Source organism: Pieris napi, chromosome 4, assembly GCF_905475465.1.
Source record: "Pieris napi chromosome 4, ilPieNapi1.2, whole genome shotgun sequence".
In the NCBI taxonomy this organism is placed as follows: domain Eukaryota; kingdom Metazoa; phylum Arthropoda; class Insecta; order Lepidoptera; family Pieridae; genus Pieris; species Pieris napi.
In genome coordinates this window covers 2,533,525-2,560,544 of record NC_062237.1, presented here as the reverse complement: position 1 = coordinate 2,560,544, position 27,020 = coordinate 2,533,525, and the positions used below count along the sequence as shown (strand labels likewise).

At 32.8% G+C, this 27,020-nt stretch overlaps 1 protein-coding gene across 9 annotated transcripts in view; it reads right to left on the bottom strand.

Moving 5' to 3' along the window:
• LOC125048905 (tyrosine-protein phosphatase Lar) overlaps window positions 1–27,020 on the bottom strand; it is a 362,055-nt gene that overhangs the window by 92,843 nt on the left and 242,192 nt on the right. For 7 of the 9 annotated variants that reach the window (XM_047647857.1, XM_047647858.1, XM_047647865.1 and 4 more), the window contains exon 4: window positions 2,215–2,331. The exons of the other annotated variants lie outside the window; for them this stretch is intronic. In XM_047647857.1, coding sequence (XP_047503813.1) covers window positions 2,215–2,331 — 117 coding nt within the window. The remainder of the gene's footprint in view (window positions 1–2,214; window positions 2,332–27,020) is intronic. 9 annotated transcript variants of the gene reach the window in all.

The window sequence follows — 27,020 nt, the reverse complement described above, 5'->3', positions numbered from 1 at the left end:
AATATTTCAAAACAGTTTTTTTGTAGTACAGGGGGCGAACGAACAGGAGGCTCCTCTGATGCTGGCCCCATCACACTTAATTCCAGGGGGGCATTGAAGAGAGACCCTACCCTAAGAATTATTTCGTTGTTAGTTTAATACATATTTACATAAGACTAATAACGGAGACAAAACCGTATGGAATACATTCTTAACGTAAAACGAACGTAAAGAACTACTGAAAGAAATGTTCGCATTTAAATCCTTTAAAGAGATTTAAATATTGTTTGTTTATTAAAATACACAATTGGAAAATACCCAATTGTGTATTAAAATACACAATTGGAGTCTGGCTAATGAAAGAAGATAACGAAAAAGCGCGGCAAATTCAAAAAAAAATTAGTAGGTATAGTGTCCCTTATAGTTTGATATATTTTGTGGATTAAACTTACTTGATTTTATTTTATTATTTTTTACATTGATAGTAACTTTATTTCTATGAAATTAATACTATACGTATTTAGTCTTTTACTATTAATACTTAAACTGACTAGCATTGCATGGAAAACTAAAACTATATTTATTATAAAACACAACTTTATTCGGAATAATCAAATCCTGCGAAAGAAACGAAATATTCTATCAAATAAAACAAAGTTTAGGCTATTATACCTGTTAACTATTCGGAAAAAATATATAATGGAAATAAAACGAGTAATTGCATGAAGTATCAAGACAATAAATCATACTAACCATCCGAAAGTTTTCAAATAATTCAATTATCTTCTTTCATTAGCCACACTCTACTGCATATTATAGCCGTTTTATTGTGATCTTTAAAATAAATATTGTAAGTATTAGAACAATGCATTAATTCTCACATCATCTATTTTGTTAAACTGAATAGTGAACCACTTCTCAATTAATGAGCATAATTTCGAACGGTCCAAGTGGGTCTATTTAGGGGCCCCTTTAGAAATTATACCAAATTTATTAGCGTCAGATATAAATTATTTAGGTCGGTGTTCAGTTCTATTCAGAGTCTCACACTTCAATACTAAACGCTTCGATAGTGTTTCGTTCCTTCTTGAAAATGTAAATTAAACGCGATAACAATATTTACGATTATTTTTCAATGGGAACAAATTTCTTGAACTGTTACTTTACGAGAAGTTATTATGAACAGGTGAAAAAATATAACAATTGCCAGTTATTTCGTCTTACAATGTCAAGGTTAGGTTAGGTTTAGGATACCTTTGGGCACGCAAAGCAGACGCTCATGATGGAGATACGGATTAAGGGAAACTGTTACCGCACCTCCTGTCCATAGCGAACAGATGGGGCTGTTGGGTTTTAGTGGGTAGGGGTCCATTGCACCATACGGACTGACCCCCACACTCCCCGCGTTACTTTTGAATCGCCGCCCCGGCGCGGGATCAGCAAATTGATTTCCCAACAATAAAAAAAAAGGTTTAGGATACCTGCCTTGAAATGCCTAGAGACTGACCCCCGGGGAGCTCAATGCAGCAGTACGGAGGACTTACTATTTTTTTTAGGTAAATTTAGGATGCCCCACTCGTACTTGCCCATTTCACTGCTCACTGCAGCATTTATTATGTGATCCATTTTATAACTCATTACGACAAATTTTTGTACTGCTAAGATTTTACTGCCGAACTTGTTACTAAATATGATTTTTGTAATTTTCAACTTACCACTTACTTTTCTTACCTACAACTATAATATACAACTGCCGTGTCAAATCAGTGCCTTTTTCATTACTTGCAAAAATTTTCGAAATAAGATCTATGACATATCTGATATATGACACAAATAAAACCCGGGTTCATTTTAACCTACAACATCGTTAAATATTAATAATATATAATTCCCAGTCGACATATTAATAAGTCCAACCCGTTTCTACGCCACGCATTTATCATTATGTAAAACATAAAAAAATGGAGATTTGTAATACAAAAGTTCAGATAACATTATCTGTTTAAACCACAATAACTTTCGTGCTTCATTCCCGGAGATCATGTCTGCTGTTCTTCTGGAAGTCATCATATGCATCTGTCAAACCAATATCATTAGTTCAAACTTTTCAGTCGAACACATTCTATAAATTTTTGTGAGGAAACAGCCAAAAAACTGCTTTAGTTTTTCAAAGGTCCTCAATTTTGTTTCTTGAAAACATTCCTGAAAAATTAAGTTAAATTTAAATAAACTTACGTGTCAAATACTGTATCACATTACTGGAGGTGTTGACTGTCGGTATTCCCACTAGGGGCACTTGAGTCACTATTATTATTGGCGTCGTTGTTGTTACTTCAATCACTTCTTCTTCGTCTATTATTTTACACAATATAAAGCGGTTGTCGTATTTTAAACTTAGACTAACTAATGCTATACATACTTTGTACATCGATATAAAGCGTGAGTAACTTTGATACTTGATTAAAAATTGTATAGTTCACTAATTTAATAACGCAACAATCATATTAATGTCTCTTCTGTTTTAAGATTAATACATCAAGTATCTAATTAAGAACTCAAGAAATCAAGAACTTTACATAAACTCTGTGTAAGTAAAGTTCTTGATTTTAAACTGTATATCGATGCAATACTATTAATAATGTCATCCACGCAAAACATTTCATGACAGTTAAAACAACTCTGACATTGATAACTGACATATCATACTTTATTGTAGACTTTAAAATTTATATAAACTGTTCAGATATATACAGTCAACATTTTCGAAAGCTCCCAGTTGGAAATATAGCTTTCAGTACCTGCTGTTGAAGAGCTTTTAATAGATCTGTCAATTCGTTTATTAGTGTATCTATTACCAATATAAGAACGATAATGTTTTCTCATGATATTTAACTTATGACACGATATACTATGAAAATAACTTCGTAGATGACATTATATAATTTACAGTGTTATACAAATAACTTAAGTCTAGTATTAATATTTGAATCCATATTAAATATTTCCTCAATGGCCTAAATAGCTTGCCAATAGATTTTACAAAGACAGCGTAGAACCTGTCAATAAAGGTTATATTGTATAGTCTAAATACTTTATTAATAAAACTACTATTATAGATCAATTAAAATATATAAGAATTAGATCGAAATGGCGAATTGGTCACGCCGAAATTTTTGATAATGCCGTTAATCGGTACCGTAAAAATAGTATTTTTTATTTAAAGTAACGTTTTTAAAAAAATATATATATATTTTATATAACGGGCAGAAAGCTCACTAGATATTAAGTGATACCGCTCATAGACACTTATATACATTGCTAGAGGACTCGCAAGTTACTCTTTTCTTGAAGGAACCTAGGTCGGTTTGTTCGGAAATACTTCCGGGGGAAGCTGATTCCACATAGTAGTACCACAAAATAAGTTACAGTAAAGGATTATTTATTATTGACACATACGAATGAACTCCAATGAACGGTAATTTCTCAGACGTCTTCATTCTCAGATGCAAAAATAAATCATTCTCATTCTCATTGTATTGTAAAGCGTTGAATACACGATGCCATCGATTATTTATTATATGAATCGTTCATCATTGATGCGATAAAAACGGATAATAGGAATCTCACGAAAATGAGAAAACGTATTGTGTCTGTAATAAAGAGGTCGGCCATTGTATGTGTAATTCTGAATGCATTCTATATGGTAATCTTGTACGTGATAAAGAACCGCCTACATTTATCATGTTTTAAAATATTTATTACATACAGAAATATAATACAATTGACACAATTAAATGAAAAAGAGGGCAAATGGCCGTATTGCTTTCGAGTGGTCTCCAGGCAACCACTGTGAGAGAAATTTAGATAAGGTAAGCAAGAAGTGCAAAAATACAGAAGATATATGAGACAAAACTAATGGAACAAAACAAAGCAATTAAAACATATTATGTAAAAAGTGATTAGGACAATAAAACAAAAAATATTGAATGTTTTAAATATTAACTTTTAATTATAAACGTTAATCCCCTTACCGATAAATGCTTGTTAACTTGTTAGTTTAAGTTTTCACAAATAAACGAAAATCAGAGTTTGGTTTTAACAAATCATAAAATTTAAACTACGTGGAAACCTATTAATAGACAAGAAGGCTGATATTTGATAGGCTGTGTTTTTATCAATGTTTTTACCTGATATATGGACAAATATTAAGTATATATTAGACAATAAAAAAAAATGTAATAGTTAATTTGGGGCTAGGTACACTTAATTTGCAAGATTAAAGAAACAGGAATACTGCCTTATTTATGAAAGTATTAAGTGCTACTTATCTATCTTATAAGTAGCACTTACTACTGAGGCATAAAGGACTTTAATGACCTTTAAAATAAATTAAGACAAATACACCTTTAACTTAAACGTAAAAGTTCGTGAACATAAATAACTTTTAACAAGAAATCGTATTTACGTTTTGTTTTACCTTAAGAACAAAAATTTATCTCGTTTAAGAAATTACAAGATCAGTTAGATACCAAAGTATTATGACAACGAGTTATCATAATATCGCAATACAAACGAAAGAGAGATTCACAATGGATTGTAATTTGTACATTGTTAGTGGCCGTGAAATCAGGGGATCGTGGGAAAGAAACCTTTGAGTATGTATGGGTATTACGTTTATTTATATTCGAAATGACACGAGTGCGATAAGGACGTATAAATCTTCATCTTAAAAGTTTAAAGGCAAATTTCCAATTATATATAAATTACCTTATGTTCCCTAAAAGTCTGTACATATTTGTGTACATCCATAAAAAAACCATTGAAGCCAGAGTTCGAACATCAACATTTAGAATCAAGCGAATTAGAAAATTCTAAAGGTAAATGTTTGTTTAGTACTCCCGTAAGTCATGTATATGGACTCTTAGTCCGTTATCTTACCATAACACTGTTCTAGCCTAGCCGATTGATTCGTTGTAAGTGAATCCAGCCCTTATTTTTACATCGGTTAAAATTTTTTAATTCAACAGCGGAAAATTTTTCTCCCCATTCTAAGGACACGAAGGCCACTAATGAATGACGGTAGCTGTAAACAAAAAGCTTTAAAAATAAACAAGGGACGAACAAAGCCGCGGAAACAATGCGGTCGACTCAAAGAGATCTGGTGTGAAAAAAATACAAGTGAAATATTGCCGTCGAAGGAATACAATAGAAATGCGTTCGTCTTGAAAAACATGCGTTGGTTTTACGACGTCAGAGCTGACTAAAAATGAAACTTTGGAGGTTGTTTACTACAACGAGGACAAATCTTTAAGCTATTGAAATGCGTCATACACCCAGATGGAACACAGATCGTGTTATATGTGAATAAACTTCATAAAAAAAGTTCTGGGTCACGTGCACAAACGCCAGATGCAGTCAATCTATAATCTATGCCACGTTATCAGTACCCATTTTTGATAAATATTTCATCTGAGCTTGTTTGAAGTCCCGTCACACCAATCTTAAAGCATATTTTGCATGGGATAGCTTTTGTCAAACATTTGTTTTAAATTGTTCCTTTACTACGATATTGGCGTAACCACCTTTTTTATGTATCACGAGGCGAACCGGCAGGAGGCTCACCTGTTACGTGATAAACACATTGCTAGAAGACGCGCGAGTGCGTTGGCGGCCTTTTAAGAATTGGTATGCTCGTTTCTTGAAGGACCCTAAGTCGAATTGGTTCGGAAATACTTCAGTGGGCAGCTGATTCCAAACAGTGGTGAGCGGCAACAACTACCATAAGAAACGCTCAGATGCTCAGATACGAATGGAATTTTGTATTCTGTCTTAACGTCCGATGATGAAACGCATTTATCTCTTCCGCAATCTCTCCCAAAATCAACCAAATCAGTACCTCAATAAGATGAATGAATAAATATGAATTGTACTCGAAACAAAAAGCTCCCAAAAACTTTTTAATCTCACCCACGAACGACAATTTATATAATGCAACAACCAAAAATACTTTGCAAAAACGGTCAAACGAAAAGGAGAAAAAATCCCCTTTTGTGCTAATAGTTCGAGTATTACTTGTTTCACTATTTTTCACAATGCGCAGTGAAACAGAACAACAGAGCGACGGAATAATTAAGTATCGTGTTTCCTTTTGCAAATATTTTGCCAATATTTAACTATCCTAAATTTTAATGGTTGCCATAAAACTAACGACATCCTTATTCAAAAGCTAATTGCACTAATTCAACTGTAGTCTGTCTCATATTATCACAGAGTAAAGACAATTTGACAGAAAGAGACGAAAGAGTAATTTAACTAGAGTGCAGTACAGATTTTTATAAACAAACTAGCTGCCTCCGCGAACCTAGTTTCTCCTTAATGTTTTCTTAGCCTACCTTTTTAGTACATACCAACATGGAACATTTTGCTATGCTACACCAGAGACTGTTCGGTTTTCTGGAATGAAAACTTTTTAGATTTTTCTGTGAATTATTCTCTATATTAACCTCAGAGTTCAAGTCATAATTAACAAATAAAAAAATAGGGGTTGATCGTAGAGGAGTGTAAATTAACGGTTGTATGTATTTGTATACGCCGTATCAAAAAAAATAAAAACCAAAATTTTTGTCTAAAAAATAAAAAAAAATGTTTGAGGACCCCTTTTCACTTAGGTCTTTGAAAGATAGATAGTAGCCGATTCTCAGACTTACTAAAATTTCATAGGAATCAGTCGAGCCGTTTCGGTGGAGTATGGGAACAAACATTGTGACACGAGAATTTTATACTTTAGAAGTATTGAGCACGCAAACATTGGCATGATTGCATTTTACTATGTACATTAAAATCCTTTTAAAATTTCTTTATATCGTAAAACAAAAACACAATTTGTTTCACGTACATTCAATAAAATTCTAAATGTACCAAAAAACGAATTGTAGTCCCATTAAAATTGAATGGCCGAGTCGCTTACTGCCATCAATACGTCACGGAACAATGCGTATTTGTACGAAATTACGAAAAAGTATCGTTTCTATCGGCCAATGGATAATTTATTGGGACTGGAATTGGGATTAATATACCTTATCAATTATTACGTGGATATATTTTTTTTTATTTTTTACTAGCTGACCCGGCAAACGTTGTTTTGCCATGTATATTATTTCTAGGATTTTTTTAGCACAGTATTACGGGGCGGGGATTAAATTAACCGATATTAACACAAAATTTCACGAAAATCGGTCGAGCCATTTCGGAAGAGTTTAATTACAAACACCGTGACACGATTTTATATGTTAGATTTATTTATTTTACAGAATCTACTCCTCAGCATAATGCTGAGCCCACAGCACACACGCATTACACATTTGAAACGAACCGAATGGGAAAATTAGATAAAAAAATTGGCAACTGAAACTAAATCACCACCTTCATAGAGACTGTAAGTAATGTTATGGGACACTTTCTTATGATAAATCCTTTTTAGTAAATTATATTAGACTAAATTACTTATTAGTCTTAGGCTAGATCGTAATGTTAAATGAGGTGTCTGTACAGAGACAATGGAAAACAAACATTGACCTGTATGTGATACTATTAATATTGGAAAATATTTGAGTATATAGTCCACAAATTTATCAGAATCTAAGTTTGTTTTCCGGCAACCAGACTTCTGTTCATATCACGTCCAAACGATTGTATATTCTATTTAATTTTCAAGTTAAAATCTCCCTTTTGAACGCCGTCAAGTATATAAAACTTCACACAGAATAAATGGTTTGACAGCTCATTCTAGAGTAATGGCCTCCGTGTCTTGCGGCGAATCAAATACTTTAAAAGCTCCATAATTTCATACACACGTAGAAATAAGTCCGTCCACGCAGGTTACAGGACTGGTAAATACTTGTATAATTAAACGATTCAATAATAATATTATAAGTCAATCGGTAAAAGCCACAGAGCCGATAAGCGAACTTATTCAATTAGTGGTGGAATATGGTTTTATTATGACTCTTATTTGGACTGTATAAATAATATTTTATTTAAATTTTATAGAAGTGGTCAATCGAGCAGAGGTTGACCTGTTGTTAAGTGATATGCCAATGGAAACTCTCAATGCCAGAGGGTTCGCGAGTGCGTTGCCGGCCCTTAAAGAATTGTGTTTAAAAACTAAAGCATGAATGGTTGTGGGTGTGTGAATATGTGTAAGAGTGTGTGAAATTACTTTCCGTTGGGAAGCTGTATGTCTTAAGTCTAATTTTAAAAACACACAGAGCGCTCCCGTATGATAGTAGGCTGTTCCTAAAACGAAATAGGGATGTTGTCGTCGATGACAATAAAGAAAAGAAATAGGGATGAACTGGGAACCATGGCACGGGTATTTTTTTACTTAAAGGGGTTCAAATCTTACACTTTATAATATTGTTGTTGCCAAATGAATAAATTTGATTTTTTTTATAAATATTGTTAACACGAAAGCTACGAATTTCTATTATTGAGCATTGTAAAACTGAATATGGGGTAAGTAATAATTTCCCACTCTTGAATAAACTTTCATACTCTATTTCCTTTTTACATTCATCGTGTACATACATCACGAAATTGCAACCTCAGGCTAGTAATAGCTGTAAAGCTAGTGCTATTTTATAAGCTATAAACAACATGGGTCGTTATGGCAACCACACTAAAGCATATAAACTAGTTGTATGTGTTAAAATATTAAATTAATTGTAATACAGTGAATCCTTTATAACGTCTTTACTTATAATAATATCTCTCTATAACGCAAAAAAGTGTTGAATTGTTTGGTTTAACACAAACCATGTTCATTAATTCACTCTTTATAACGCAACCGCGTTTTTTTATAACGAAGAAAAATGTTCATATTTAGGAATCAACAACATACTTAAGTGTAATTGATTTTTTTATAATCAGCTTACAAAACTAACCTATTGAGATGCCGAAATTTCTAAGAAAGACACCTGAGGTCATAACAGCCTTCTCACCTTTGTTAATTTAATTAACACGCGTGCCATTATTCTAAGATTACATTGCCTTTGCCTTTTTCAGGGAATTTTGGTGTCAGTTACTAAACGCACCATCTCACCATCAGCAAAACTCTCTATAACGAAAAAGAAATGGTTCCTTCAAAGTTATAAAGAGTTAACACTGTATATTATATTAATAACCATTCATAAGTATAGCAACCTAAAAAAACATAAGAGCCATAGACCACAAGTAAAAAGTATTCTATAAAAAGAGGTAACGTTTGCCTATCGCCACCTGCGGCATAATTTGAAAATGGAATTGTTCCAGGTGCCAAAACGGAAGTTGAAATCTCGTCCGTCTTTTGTCGATCATTGCAGGAAATTGAGACGGGGTATACGGGTCTAGTCCGTGGTTAATGGCCCCTGAGGAAGGCTCTATTAGTTTCATACGATGCTGTGGATTTATGGGGCAATCTTTGAACGAATTCTTTTGTAGATCCGTAAGACGGATACCGGGGTGTTTCCGAATTTTTCCTTAGGAATTAACTTGTCTACAGCTATCTTCAGATAATTGTGCATTAAATATGGATTCAAATATCTATAAATATATATTAACTATCTTATTAATATCATAAATATAACTAGAATCGAACTGACGATATAACGTATTGTTTACATACTTATTATACTGGTATAAGCGAGAAAATACTTAAACCTATTGCGTGCATACTGCATAGTTCAGTACTTGGTATGAGGCAAACAAACTGAAACACAGAGCCCCTATTAACAACTTTTAATTATCCTTGTATGCCTTACGGCGTATGGAGATAAATTTCAATAAAGGCTTTTGCTGACTTGCGTAACCAAAAGGCATAACCTACTGGTCTCAAGTTTGATTTTCGGCGAATAATTTTTCGATCGGTAGCAGACTGATCTCCATTATTAACGTTTAATGAAACAGACGCATAATTGTGTCTATCCCATGTTCAATTGAGATATTTAAAAAGCAAAAAATCGAGTCGACAAATCATTCTTAAATGCATTTGGTTCCTATTGTTAATTCCATTGAAATAAAATCTTTTATATTTTTTGTCATATATTTGTCCTTCTCGTTAAATGTATCCAGACAATATACCGAGCTTTAACGAAAAAGCATTCACACAAAACACGTGAGAATAATTCACATATTCTATATAAAATACTCGAAACACAACAGCCGTAAACAACGACCATCCTAGAAAGACCCCTTGAGAGGGAGTCTATCTTACGGTGACAATGAAAATACACTGTCACATATTTTGTATGTAAAAGAAACTTCTATGTAAAAGAACTAGAAATTCCGATATAGTCAAACTTTATATTAAAATTAATAGCATATTATTGTTAAAGCTGTATCTATTACATAATACTCTTTAAGCGGTGTCTAAAATTCGAACCTACTTAGAGGAAGATTCACGATGGTCAAGATAAGGAGATCAGTATCAGAATTAGGATAACTGTCAAATATTAAAAAGTAGCTTTTATTCTTAAGAAGATTATAATTGTGACGTTTTTCTTGATAAAGTATCACTTAAGCTTAATTTTATATTAACTAGACGTTATCTCTGCCTGAGACTTTATATCCGATTCAAAAACCTTTCTATACTGCCAATTATATAACATCTGTTAACTGCAACTGTACCTAAATTATATCACAGCTCCATCGTATTGAATCGTACTTGATTTCGAAATCAGTAGTTAGATCTACTACAGTTGCATCGTAACACTTGCTCTATACGTCAACTTCGTGTTCAAGGGAAGTGCTTTCAGTTCTCGAATCTTGAACATATCCGACTGACAGTAAAAACATTTATAAAGCTTGGCGTTGTATTTGATACGGTTTGTATATAATAAACGTTTCATAGTGTTTAAAACAACTATACACTGATCACCAAGAAAGTGAGGAAATTTCATTATCTAAATCCAAAAGAGTTGACTTTTCCAGTTTAAAAAAAAAAACACTTAGTAACAAAAAATACATTTATTTCTATTATTCTGAAGTGTATTTTGAAACAAGGAACAAATTACACTGAAAAAACAGAGTCCTAAACACCTCTTTCCTGATTATATACAAAACATTGTACGAAACGCTGTACTTCAAATTATATTATATATTTAAATCATCGTCGTCGCGTTGACGACATTTATGCTTACGATACATTACGGTAGATTACCTTTCCATTCTTATTCTCCAATCCCACGGTCATGACCATCTAAACATAAACCAACGGACTGAACAATGGCTATCCAATTGGGTGCTATAACCAAAAGTAATAACTTGAATAAGCTGGATTTACTTCAGTTCATTCTCCAATTTAGATTTACGGCACTCGCCTGAGTCGAGTTACAATTATCCTTCCATTTTAAAACCTCAGTACGTTTCATTTCACTTTACGTGCAAAGAAGCGAGGGTTCACTTTATATTGGTCGTTTTTTGTTCACCGCCCGAGGAAGGGGGTTGATTTCGCCAATTACGGGAGCCGAACGATGAGCCCTGTCTTTGGGTATTACCATGCATATTGCATGAGAGGCAATAAGGTGTCAAACTTGGAAGCCAGTGGAAAAATACGTGAAGTATAGGCGTGCGTTCGAAGACATCTCCGGAAATATGAATTTGATGGAATATTAAGAGATTCCGAATTGCTTTTTCGCTTAAAATACAAACTTTGTGTATGGCTGCGACGTTTAAGATGACATGAATTATGAGCTGACAGTGTTTTATTACATCAAGAGTAATGTTTTATGATGCTTTGTTTTTCTGTATCTTCTTGACGTTCAATTATTTCTTTATCTTTAAAATTATACATAAATATTAACGTGAATAAAATTTGTACGGAGCAGTGTTGGCCTAGTGGCTTCAGCGTGCGACTCTCATTCCTGAGGTCCTACGTTCGATTCCCGGCTGGCATCAATGGACTTTATTTCTATGTACGCATTTAACACTAGCTCGAACCGTGAAGGAAAACATCGCGAGGAAACCGACATGTCTAAGACCCAAAAAGTCGACGGCGTGTGTCAGGCACAGGAGGCTGATACCCTACTTGCCTATTAGATTGAAAAATAATCATAAAACAGATTCAGAAATCTGAGGCCCAGACCTAAAGAGGTTGTAGCACTACTGATTTATTTTAAAATTTTTACGATACGTATTCTTATTTCTATTTAAAATGCCAGCGGCATTAAATAATTTATTTTATACAGGTTAAGGTTGGTCAAATATTATATCATAATTATAGAAAATTAACAAAGGAAAATCTACACGGCCGCCGATGTTCGATTTTAAAAAAATGTTTTGTTCTAAAAAACAAAAGAAAATGTACTAGAATTAACCAATGTTTGTACATGTTCGAATTTTGAAGTATAATATTTTAATCTTGTCTTGTACAAAAACAAAGGAACGTCTTCCAGAAAGAAACTTCACAAAATATGAATAAAACGCGATACCCCGAGTTCATTATCCGAGTTCGCTTACGTAACATTTTATAGGGGTTATGTACTTAGCTGATGAGTACATTATGTGCAAAGCCACCTGATGCCTTAAAGGTGTTTGCTCGCTCAAGAGAATCTAATTACGCTATACCGTGTGGGTACCATAAATCATACTTCATCATTTATCGTATACTTTATCTTAATAAAACAATAATTTTATAGAATTTTTTTCTTAGAATTCTCTACGGATGAGAATCATAATGATGTATTGACGAATAATTTAGCTTTTGTTATATTCCTTCTTGAATAATCAAACAAAAAATATCTTATACGTATTTTTTGTATCTTATATATTATCAATGACTATCCGAGATACAGTAAGTATGTGAGATTTCTATTTTATTTAAATAATTTTAACCATTGTTTAAAATATTAGATACATTTGTAATAACATACTGTTTCATAACGAACGCTTTTTTAATAATGTTAAAAAAAATCACATATATATAGGTCATAACCTATACCCCAAAAATTATATTTAAACACACTTCGATAATAATACTTATTCTATTTGAATCGGGTCGCCACTTGACACGATTAAAAATCTGCTAATAATTCAAATCCGTAAAAGCTATTGAAAAAGAGTTAAAAAGCTCATGGAGTCAACCCCAATTAATATTCAGCGGGCAGCGGCCGCGTCTAATGAAATTACCACAACAAAGCGCCGTCAGCGCTGCGCGGGATTGTTTCGTTAATATAAACATCGAATGCGATAAAATTCCGTAAGAACACTGGAGACTATGAAAATTTACATAGAAGTAACCCCAACCTAGCGCTTTTTACTTCCTTTAGCTAGACGATGTGGAGAGAAAATTATTCTCTCATATATTTAAAATAAATACCGGTAGTTGCTCTTTGGTCTATGCAAATTAAGAATTTGCTTATTATGTAATGTTATAAGGTTGTAATTCATACAAGAACTGGACTGAGGTAATGTAATTACGCTTTCTTTTCCATCTACTGTTTAAGTATATATTTATTTATTTTTTATCTATATTTTAGAACCGCATAACAGAATCTCTATTACTTGTATTCCCATGGATGATGGAATGAAACTTGCAGAGTCCCTTAAAATAAACGAGAAGTCCGGCCAACCAATTGGGACACATATCGGTCTATTTCTGTTTTAGCGTTCTATGTCTTTCCAAAAGAAGACATATATATTTATATATTTCGGACACTACGCTAAATACACCACAGCATCCGTAGCTCCAATACCTTAATTCGTTTATCCCCACTAATATAAGCGTTTAATCTCACAAAACAGTAATTTTTCGAACGCCTTTAATATCGGCCTCGCCTATAATAACGAGGGCATCCGAGCCATGGCCGAATTAAAACCCTAAGATAATTTACTTGCGAAATTTATTCTGTGCGTTATTGCCGTCCCTAGTGATATTTAGGCCTGATTGGTCCTGATATTGTTTCATTATGCGCCCGCAGGTCCTAACTGTATTAGACAAAATCCTTTTGAATTGCTAAAACATGCTATAGAATTAAGTGGCGATATCTACCCACGTTTAGGTTTTTTTATATTGCTATGAGTTCTTTAACCATGTAACCTTTGAATGTAATATAATTGTTCTATCGTATATTCTAATATGACTAAAGATACCATAACACGTTTAGGCAACTGGAAGAAAAGAGGAATTGGAATCAAAACTAAAATAACTCTAATACGGTCTCTAGTATTCCCTACATTCCTGTATGGAGGAAAAAACGTGGACTATCTTGACTCGAGAAAGAGATGTGGTGCTGGCGGCAAATGCTAAGAATACCGTGGACTGCGAAGCGCACCAATACATCGATCCTGACCCGACTCCGCATACGGATTCGCCTGTCTACCATATGCCGACAGCGAATTATATCTTAACTTAGCCATACAATCTGTCATGACACAAGCTACCGACTCATGTCTGCGCGAGAAAGAGAGAGAGAGAGATTCTATTTTGAATAGTACTCGCTAAGTTTCCAAGCTAAAGCCAGTGATTAACTAAGCATTCTCTAACTTGTGCATATGCATTTTACAATTGTAAATAACGGGATATATATATCGATTACGAGGAAGTTTCATGGATCTAGTTAGCACTCTGCCTTCTTAAGTTCTTGCGTCATTTTCAAAAATAAATTAACCAGGTAGAGAGCAAATATCTAAATTCTACATCTAAAACATGCCGGAAAAGAAGTCGCAAAGGAGTGCTAGTTAAAAAATAATAAACCCCATAGTCCACGTTTGTGGCGTGACAAAAAGTGAAATCGTAAATAGAATCATAAAACCGGTTCTCCGAAAATGAAAAACCCTTTTCAGTTAGCCCATAAATAAAAACCGGTATCCAGAGCGAGGCCTAATGAGATTGTGAATTGAAACCATTGCTTCAGTAACCATTTGTATTCAAACTTAAGACCGGCCGCGTTTTAATTTACTTACTCGAATTAAAAGTGCGCGTGATTCGAATTGAATATTTGAAATTCTTTTTATCGTTGATTGAAGATGTTGGGATCCCTCTCCCAATCTAATTGTGTATTCAACTCGCTAAGACATTCCCGCTGCCCGATCCGAAACAGTTCCAAAGCATATTTTGCGAATTGACTTAGGAACGATGGCAAAACTTAAACATTGAATTGAAATTCTATCCTTTTTTGTGTCGTTAAAGTATAAAATTCTTCTATACGTACCTACGGATATCTCCTACTTTTAATGCTTTTTTAATGTAATAGGAGGCAAACGGGCAGGAAGCTCACTTAATGTAAAATGGTACCGCCGCCCATGGACACTCACATTGCCAGAGGGCTCGCAAGTGCGTTGCCGACCTTTTAAGAATTGGTGCGCTCTTTTCTTGAAATACATTGTACTTTAAGTCGAATTAAATAAGCTCCAGTGAATAGGCTATCTCGCTCTTATACCTTAGTTACTAACATTAATGAAAATATTGATATATTTTACTACCAGCTTCCAACTTATCGTTATTTTGTGTATCACGCTCTTAATGTGGTTTAAGTTTCAATTTAGTCTTAGTTTTTTTTTCTGTTTGCTTGTATTTAATTTTCTTCTTGATGTGTTCATGTTAAATGTGTAAAGTCATATTTTCTTGTATATTTTAAGCATAATGTTGTTTTACGACTTATAAATAAATAAAAGAGAACTTCTATAATTGAACAGACGAATCGAATTCTAGATGAAATTATCTTTCCAATTTTGTATTCCCTTTCCAGTCTCACATGATATTGCCAGAGATTTTGCGTCAGATTACAACTCAATATAATCCATCAAATTACCACAGTCTATTTATTTATACGTTCCTTTCATTCAACTCGCTAAGACTCTGACTGCTAACTATTGACAATTTATGCATTATTACTTCACTGGTAAAACCAAACAATATTTTTCCACAAAAAGCTCCCGTAATCAACTTAGATTTGGAAGCGTAGTACTTACAAAACTACTACTATTTATTAGTGCCTATAGTTAATTCTTTAGTATTCTGTAATTACTTACCTTGTTTTTCTAATGAATTTCTTATGTTAATTTTTTGTTTCGTGTGTTATTGTTTTAGGGTCACCTGTTAGGACAGGACTGTGTCTAGTGATTAGTGATAAGTATTTTTTGTTATTAAATAAATTGCTTAGAAATAAAATCAATAGGCGAATTTGATAAGGCCACTCTTCAATAGCCTACTTTACATGCCACCTCCGTCAATGTACGACCTAAGACCCACATCCGAGCTTATTGAAGGTGATTGATTATAGAAATATTTTAAAGAATAATTTCCTTTATACTCACTCCTAAAATAATAATCAGTACAATGTTATACAACATACTTATTTGACTTTTCCTCTCAAAACTGAATTTAAGTTAAAGTAGATAAGGTATCTGTTAGGTCAGCGTTAGTTAAAAAATATAATGTGTTCACTTTTATTTGTAATTAAATGAATAATATTAGTAAGTAACACCCGTGTCTACAAACTGTTTCTAGGTGCTATTTATGAGATTTTTATTATTTTAATTAAATTTTAATTATTTATTTTCAAGAGAAGTAATGGAACAGGGTTATGCATCCTTGGGCACCATACTGGGGCACACATACATCCTTTTCATTAATCATTAATCAACAAAAACAGCCTTCTGCCTACACGCCAAAACATTGTTTAGGACTCATGTTCCTCAGTATATGCTAAGCGTTTACTACTAAGCTATACAGGTGGTTATTACATTATCAGTAAGACATAATTTTTTCTCTCTATAAAATGTCTTTAAATCTCATTAATTTAAAGAACTAGCTAAACTACCGGACAGTTTACACCAATAGCTCTCGAAGCTCTGAATAATTCGTTATAGTTTTATTGAGGTCGTATTTTTTTGCTAAAATCATGAAATGAATTTGCGCGCTAGTTAACAATGATTATTTGGACAATGTTACGAAAAAACCTAATCTTCAGTGTTTAATTTGCAGTTCACTTAGATTGCAAAATTACACTTGTACAGTCTGACGTGATTTAAAAGTAACTCGACTGTACAAAACAACCCCAAGCTTGTCTACGGGTTACATTAATTAAAATGGTTCAAGTAAAATACAATAACTAATAAACCAACACCATTAAAATTACAATTAAACAATTTAAAGCGATAATTTCAGGGATTTCAAGTGAAAAACGATCTAATATAATTATGGTGGAATCAGTGCGGAAACATTTACATTCTTGGAATTCGTGGAATTATGTGTCAAGGATCTCAAGAAAGGGGACAATTCATTTAGGAATGGAATGTTAAGTAAAAAGGGATTCATGCCGTCGCAATGAATTGAATTTAAACAGATTTTTATGCAAAGTATCTTTTTTTCTTGTCTCGTAGGCGGTTCGTTCGCGTTCGTTTAATACATTTAAATTTAGAACGAAGTATACTAATGCTTGTCGAAGTAAAGTTCGTAGACTGACACATAGATGGCGCTATTTTTATTTATGGTATAATGGCGCGATATTTTTAATTAACCTTCAAAGCACACGTGTGTAAATTTGACATCTGTGGAACTATTATTTTGTGAGATATAATATTTTGAGTGAAGGTTGTATTGTTTGTTTAAAAAAATGGGGCAAATATAGTTGTACATATATAAATATCCGTAGCACTGTTGACACAACCTTTGGATCGCGCGGTACAAAAACTCCACATTGAAATTGGGATCGCAATATCAATGTAGATTTAGCTAAGGATTGCCAATAGTATCCCACTTCATACTAATTCAACAACGCAAACTTTTGTTTATACGAGTCACAAAGTATTTTAAACTAAGAAAGCCTTCAAATGTTTATTTTAAATTTAGACTATCAACCAAAGTATTCTGAACCCAATAATTAGTACGTATTCATTATTATTATTATTTTCTTTATACAAATAGATTTTTATCAAAATTGAGAGGAATTCAAAGAGACAAATTTATTAGGTTGGGTTTTAATTGCTAGTTAATAATTTAAACATTTGCGCGCGCGTCAAAGGAATTTCGAGGAAGTTATGAGTTATAATTCCAGAAAAACTAATGCGTAAAATGTACTACAGTACATATTTAAAATTAAATATTATAGAAGTAATATGACCCGAAATTGACAGCGTATATCTGGCACAGAACGGCAGGAGCAGGCTCACGTACTTCTTGCCAAGCAAGAAAATTATCAAGACTGAATATAGATTAAGAAGTCACGAGCCAATACCAGCCCCTGATTCTTCTTTAAATATACATAACTGACGCCGTGATTAAATATACAATGTACACCAAATCTAGAATAAATTAAAATTGATTGAACTTAAATATTTAATGAATACTTAAATACGGTCAGAACCATGTGAAAAACTTTACGGCGTTGTTCCTATGGAAATATTTACATCACTTTAATACACTTCGCCATTATAGATTAGTTTGAGTATTTACTCAAGTTTTCTCTTTATTCACGTTATAAAAGGCCTTCGATCAAGTTTTTTGCAAACTTTTAATGTATATAAAAGCCTTCGTACCCTCGGGAATATGGGAGGAAATATTTCATCTTCTTTAGAAAAGTTAGTTGTTTTTCTTAGAACATTTAATTTATAAAAATTATAATTATATGAATACTTTAGGTTTATAATTTTGAAATTGTTTAAATTACAGGGTTTATATTTTAAATAAAGTTATTTGTTTAACAGTTCTTAACGAATCTTTTATACTTAATATACTAGCGTAAAACTATATCTATTATATAAAGAGAATTTTTTTTTATGTATGTAAGGAATATACTTACAAACTGGTCAAATATATTGATACTGTTGGTAAGATTACATAAAGGGTCCAAAGATTGGCCAAGGTGTTGTCAAGGAAAAGTATCTCCTTGTCAAATTTACAGTTTTATCGATAAAACAATATTCACAAACCATTAATTATCGTTTTAGTTTGAAAAGTGATTTAATAATTACGAAATTCTGAAAACATAAAAGACAACTTTGTGCAAGGCAAAGAGAAGCAACTACCGCTATACGATTTAATTAAACTCAAAATAGGAGTTCGGCCCGCCGCAAAATTCTACCATGTCGTTTAGAACAAAATCTATTTGGCCAAGAAAAAGTTTAACACATTCTACTTTTTGGAGCGAACGAAAATGGGATCTCATAGTTTCGCAAAAGACTGAACAGTATCCACAAGTCTGAATTAATTTTTTTCATTTCAAAATGTTAACAATTATTTAAAAAAAAATATAAAAACTCCTTGAGCCAACAACGGCAAATAATTGCGTTCTTCTACAATAAAACACGTATTTAAATAATTCTTACTATTAGTAAGTAAAACCTAGGTGAAGAAAACTATGACAATCAACATATCAACGCTAATGAAAGACCCGAAGCTTTCGATAAAGTTAAATAAAATCATTTTATTCTGTAAAACGTCAACAAAAGCCACTCTTTATAAATGGCTCAATAGAGGTTTTTCTTAAAAAAATCCAATAACAATCTTCGGAACATTAATGCCAATGTTATCTCAATAAACCGATACCAATTTAAAATCTCGGCGCCCTTCAGCCAGGATTGTAAATCTCAATATAGATTATAGATTTAATTTGAAATGAGAGGAGAAAGATTGGGAGGGAAAGGAGGTGTATATAGGGCTGCCAAATATAGCTGAACTGTGGTGTATTTGGATTAATTTGGTGATTATTTAGGCAATGTAACATACTGAATTGAACTTCGACATGGAACTGAATTAGTCTGTTTAACAAAAGCCATGTCATACATAGACAAATGATTCAGAGGGATTTAATATCTTGAGACCTGTGACGATTTATTTATTTATTTACCGCGTCAATGATATTACTGTTAAAAAAAAGGTTTTAAATTTTTTATCAACTGAAATAACGAGAGCGTATATCTATATATATATAATGAAAATGGTCTTCGTTTGAGGCTCAATCACGCCTAAACCACTGATCGTATCGACATGAAACTACCACCATTCGATGCGAAATTTTTCCTAGATGGTTTATGGCTATTTATTTATTAAATTCCAACGTTCCTTCATTTTTTTATTGCTGTTTTACTTTTATGAAAATTTATCCATACGGACTTCACCGCGGAAACATTCGGGGAGGCTTCCTAGAACCTCTAAACGTCAACATCTGTTAAAAACTCGATTTTCGAAATATTTCAATTTTCTTAGCGGGAAGTTAAAAAGAAGAATAATAAAAATATGAAAAAAAATAAAATAATGAAACATAAAATTTATTTTAATTCGTCCAGAAAAGCGGGCGCGAAACGGCTAGTTTATATATATAAATGAGGTTTAAAGTGCCTTTCCGAGTTCTGTCATTTAATCGCCGCTTTGACATATCTTTTACAATATATGAAGCACACATATATAAAGTATGATCATTTACTCACAAAACTTTATACAAGGAGCTTGCCTAACGTTTCATCCGTGGCAACAACTTATAGATTATAAACGCCCTCGAGAGAAGCCATAAATAAATAAACCCGTATACCTGTTGAGAGCTCCGTGATTTATTAACCGGTATTTTGACAACCCTAAACGAGGCCTGTACGTTTGTTGCTTTTATCCATCGGCCATTGTCGACGTTGCGCTTAGCTAAATTAAAGGTAAACTAATTCTCGAAATGGGAGACGAGTCGCAGCGGGCAGGTTTCACGATTAATTAATAAAATTTCTTTGAATATTGGGATTGGAAGACCTCCCCGTATGAACGAGCTACTAGAATCTTAGCTATAGCAATTGTGCTATATTCAATAATATAGCACAATAGCTTTATATATACTAGATATAAGAAACAAATGCTCCAACAGAGGTTATCTTATTTATTTCGTAATCCTACAGCTAACATAAATTGTATAAAAAAAAAACAATTCCACTAAACATATTATGTATTTCATGTTTGGCAATATAGATATATATATTAAATAAAATAACATCTAAAGGTCGGACGAGAATACTGATAAGAATCTGTCTAAAATTAATCGTTTAGAATTTGGGACAAGTATATATTTCTTTAGTAATTTTAACCCAATAAAACATAATTACAAATGTAATAGTTCGAATTATCTCCATGAAATATTAGCTATGCTGTAAACTTCTGAAGTTCTACGTGGTATATGAGTGTAATATGTTAGTGTAATCTTAACCTCATTTGCATTAAGCTTAGAGTGTAACCTAGATATATTACAGAGAAACACATATTACCAGGATTTTTCCGACAATTTATCGTAACTACATGTAATTAAAAAACTAGGTACACTTTCATGCATACATTTTTCCTATTATCACTTTTCAGGGATCATAAAAAACTATACTACAATACATATTTTGTTTAAGAAAATAATATCAAAGGCGTTGTAATATTATTTATACGTTGTTACATATCTAAAAAGTGCTACGAAAGTCTACAACGTAGCGCGCTACGTAACGTCACGCTACGCTCTGCTACGCATTATTTATGTCCTTTATTACAACGAAACATTATTAGCCTAATTTTTATGCATTAAAATGTGTTTTCACAGAATGCACCGATTAAATTTCTTTTCTATGTACGTTATTAAAGTTCAGTGTTTTAAAAGTTTAATAATTAATTCAAAATTGCCACAGCTTGTACCAGGCCTAAAATGACACAATCTCCCTTTATTGCTAAGAGCCTTATTTAAGCGAAGTTACAAAATTAAAAATTCATTTACATTAAATTGAGGCACTAGACTTTACTTAAGGGTTCTGAATATTACGTGAGTTTCACAAAGTTATGCTCCAAACTAAAGAATTTATGGTTGTTTAAACTTTTAATATTTATAAAAAGTTGTATACCTCTATGGTAGGGGAGCCCAAGAGGGGATTTCGGGATTTACTAAAGCGCGGCAGATTAATATATAGGGGGATACCTTGTACCCGGTTAAGTACCTCCACAAAATATGAGGCTCATATATAAAGCCGCACGTGAAGGAGACAGGATCAGTTTAGTAAAAAATAATTGACCATCAGAAATTCCCGAGCGCGTCAGATTAAGGTAGGGTGGGTTAATTACATCCTAAAAAGTGTATATTCCACTAATCTGACAATTTGAGAGTGACGGAAAAAAAGGGGAGGGCAACAAAGTTGTAAAAAAAAAACGTCATCTCGACATTCTCGAGCGTAGCTAATTTTATTTTTATTTTGAAGGAAATAATTCAAGAATAATGAAAAATATATAATCTGACGATTTCCGCAAGCCGAAATAACAAAAATTCGTCGATAAAGTTAAATGCGTGCAGCTGCGTGATGCCTACATTTCCTTAAACCGATCGGAATCTACTAAACGGCGTTCTAAATATTTCCCTCAAAATTACATTTCCTGTGAATTTGAACCGATTCGGACCGATAGATTTTGAGAAATTTTGAAAAATCTTAAAAAAATAAGAAATATTTTTTTTTAAAGTGGTTTCTTTATCGATCAACTTCAAAAACTAATCCGCCTTTGAGCTTGAAAAACCACGTCGATCGCCACCAAGCTGGTCAAAAGCGGTTGATTCGTTCGAGAGATATCGTACACGAAAGAAACCCGAAAAAGTGTTTTTTCGGGATTACTCCGAAATTTGTGGTTCGATCAATTAAAATTATTTATGAGGATGATAAAACTGCGTCGAATTCCGCCAACCGCGTGAAAATTGCTTGATCCATTCAAAAGTTATTGCGGTTTGAAAATTCCAAAAATAGTGTTCTATGAAACTTCTATCAGACTTTCTAGCTGGGAGAGCTCAAATGCATAGAAATGTTATTTCTTTGAACTCAGCGAGCTCAAAATATCAATTTTAAGCGCCCAGGAATGGAATTAGCGGGAAGTTGCAGGGATGGCCCTTTAGGTGAACCGTTTTTCTATTTTTTTTTTGGCAGATCAGGCGAATCCCTCTAGATAATCGTCAGATTATGAGACAGTACGTTTAGAACATAAAGATGAACCACATATATCTTAATCTGACGCGCTTGAGTATTTCAAAATTGCGATTTTTTTTTTGCAAATTAAGAAAATGGCTGTGGGTTTGCGTCCCATCGAAATCGTCAGATTAGTGAATGAGAGCTTTTTTTTGGTGCACTTAACACTCCCTTAGAAAATCTGACGCGCTCGATAAAAAAATTTTTTTTTAAATTTTCAACCCTTAAATACAGCCACCCGCATCATGCAAACGATCAGATTAACATACGTACATTATTAAAAATACGTAGGGCATAGATGCTATCAATATCTGACGCGCTCGAGGATGTCCATGCAACAGTTTTTTTTTACATATTTAACTATCTATAGCCGCTTCCCCCACCGATGAAAAGGAATTTATCATATAACATTTTTTTCTTCTTTTTATCTAAGCTTTGCATCCCAATAGGTCTCTACGACGCTCGAGTAAATCCCCATTTAGCATCGTGGGCTCCCCTACCACTATATATATTAAATAGAGGCATTGGAACACAACCTATATTTGAATTTCGAACATTTGTTTTCTCTTGTTAAAAGCTAAACCTTACAATACGATATTACAAGTGAATTCTCAAAGTAAACTAAACAACGTCTCTTATCTGTAATTTCTGAAATAAATCCAACATAAAGGAAATAAATGAAAAGGGTATTTCAAGAACTATGGAACTATGAAAAGGATATAGACCAGAAGTTCGTACAATATCCACGAAAGAAGCATGAATTTAGGCCGCAGAAACAACAATATAGGTTAATACATCAATGTCGATAAAAGCCTCTGAAAGGCCACAAAAAATGAGAATCAGGGTCGGAATTCTTTACTTAATTTTTCTTTTTTATCTAGATCTTAAAAATATACGCATTTAATGGAAATCGCACAATAATGTGTGTGTGTGATTGATTATAGTTTTAAAAGTATATCTATTATGTATATATCTTGATTTTCCCAGTCCACATGTGGTCTGTACAGGTACGATTTCAAGGCTTTTAGGAGTAGTGGACGTACGGGGATAGTTGCGTATATGGCGTGAACTTGACAGAACATTTTTTTTTTTCTAGAGAGGTGACATAAAACAATGTATCAAAATTAGGCAGTATTTTTCATAAAAACGCAACTGGACGTGATGGGTATTTCCACTTTCATGCTTGGAAAGTAAACCTGTTAATAATAAAATGTTTTAGATTTTTTCACGTATAGCTTCTACTAGGTCTATTAGACATTTAATTATCACAGTTTATCACATAGCGTATTAGGTAATAAGAAGAAACACAAAACGAAGAATTTTTTTATTTTTTATTTAATTAGTTTTGTGTTTTCTCTTAGTCCCTTTATTGGTATCGTATATTTGGAGAGTAATACAGAACAAACCATTATTCGCAGCCGCCAACTCCTTATATTCTTTCATTCAAAAAGCTTTGCCGTAATCTTTTATAATATCGATACCAATAATATTACAATTGTACGCTTGTAACATATAAACTCAAAAACCGATTTCAATACCCTTTCACAATTAGAATGCTGAATTATTCCTGTGTAATATGCTTAAAAGTTCATAAACTAAATAAAATTATAAAATTATACCAAATTAAAATGCGTTTATTAAGAACTGTTCTTCTGTTTTAATTAAAAATATATCTTTTCATATTAACTCCCTTCAAGTCAAATAAAATAAGACATTTGTTCGTTGGAAAATGACAATAATTAAATGTTTAATGCAGTTTTTACCGTTTTTAAGGTAATGTTACAAATAAACTCACATTGCAGATAAATTGCGATTATTTGTTAAACCATAAAAAGGGACAACTTTAAATAATATTTCCCCTGAGTCTGCCAGCAACAAATATTTTTTACGACGACAAAAGCCTACTAGGGAAATTGAATATTTTCATTGTCTTATAAGTAGTATTTTAGGTCTGTCTTTATACAAAGATATTCACGAAGAAAATCCGTGCAATTGCGACGTTAACTAAGACATTTATCTGTCTCTTTTCAGCACAGCGGATAGAAAGAGACGAAAGAGTAATATAGTTAGAAGAATGCAATTAGTTTTGTTTTTTATGAATAATTAAGTACATACATCATTGGTTTACGTCTTGAAACGTCGCATTACACATATTACACTATTGCAAGTTAGTCACACAAATCCTGTGTTACTTCTCACTATATTAAAATACAAAGATAGCGCAAGATACACTTACACAAAACATAGAGGTTTAATAAGCATAGTTTGGGTCTCAGCCAAAGATAAACCGAGACAATTGTTAGGGAAAACAAATTAAATTAAAATAACTTAGCAAATATGTAATAAACTCGATTTCGACTCAAACTTCACTTAAATCGAAGTCGTGTGATGATACAGTATTTTTTATTAATTTACAGGGCTGATGTCATTTATTTTTCCAATGTTCACTCTAGATGTTTAATACATTTATTTTTATCCAGTAGATCGCCCTAGGTACCGCTGGATCGATAGTCGAGGAGGACCTGCTGCAGCTGAAAGCCAGTAATTGGCGGGAGGTGGCACAGGACAAAGAGCGCTGCAAGTTTCTTGTTTCGGAAACACCGGAGCCCTCAAAACCCAAATGAGGGATATTATATGATTGACGTTTCGCTCCAACACGAATGGACATATAAGGCTGTGGCTTTTTGTAGAAAGCGGACAGAGATCATTCTATACTGGTCGTATGTGTATAAAATAGATTTATGTATGTCTTTAGCTACAATTTATAAAGACCTATAAAGTTTCAAAGTCTGTTAGCCGCGGTAGAAATCCTACACGCATGAAGGTTAACTTTACTATCAAACATAAGTTGTATGTTATATTGTATCTTGATATATATGCTTAAACTAATATTTAGAACACCTGTATATGATGCTACTTATATACAGGTGGATAGGAGATTCATTGATTGATATGGTCAAAGCCGTTCTATACATGAATCTAATATTATTTGTCTCTTACTAACCGGTTTTAACTTACAATAAACTTATAGTTTTAATCCACAAACGCTTAAAGTAAAATACGCAAGCGTAATTGCACAGTAAATCTGCTAAAATATATGGCGACACCAATTAGTCTAGCCTCTAGTTCGCTTTAACAAAATAATTAATGAATTTATTTTCGTTACATTTTTGCTACTTATTATTTAATATAGAATTCAACAAACGTGTTTGGAACTACGTATTTGCGTTTCGTCCTTACGTGCGTGCTTCTATTTTGCCCGGTGGTGGTAATCGTTTCCTTATTCATTATTATGACATGTATTTATAATGTAGTGAAGTATGGAGTAATAGTTTCAGTTCATACAAACTATTCCATAAAAAAACATACCATTGGTACTTGTGAACCAAAAACTTGTCGAATAAAAAGAGTAACGGAGAATTCTTTGCCAGTTTTTCTCGCCCTTGGGACCTGCTATTAAATGTAAATTTAGTTTATATTTTTTTTTTAATTTCAAATTTAATTAAAATTCCTTTTTTAACTGACGTGCATGCTCTGATGTACAGAGCAACCAATATGAACAAATAAATTTTGATTTGACTTAAAAAAGATGCTTTAATTATGCATTAAGTCCATTTCCTGTGAACTTTATTAGGGGAATAGTACATGTTAACTTTACATTAATTAAAACATGTTTTATTGGATTACATTAAACTACGCTACTACATTAATACGCCATTCCTAACTAGGCTTGTTCATAAGTCTTTAGATGAGCATCATGACCTGTCATTGGCAAAAAATTTAATTGTATTCAAACAATATATCGTGTTTGTCCATAAACAATTTAATAAACTTACGCCAAGTTTTAGACGTTGACCTCTATTTTCAGTTAAATATAAGAGTTTATTTTACCAAACGGGATGCTGTTTTGGGACGGCTATTACACTAATAGTGTAACGAGGGTATTTTCAACCCGATATGAGTAAAATTTCCGAATAAAATTTGCCTAGTTAATGTACTGAGATTTCACTGCTTCTGCTCACATATGTTATTTATTTTCGTAAAAAATATTTCTATATACTGTCCTTTAGTCTGACGAATTGAACAAATTTTCTTTAAACTATTAGGTAGTA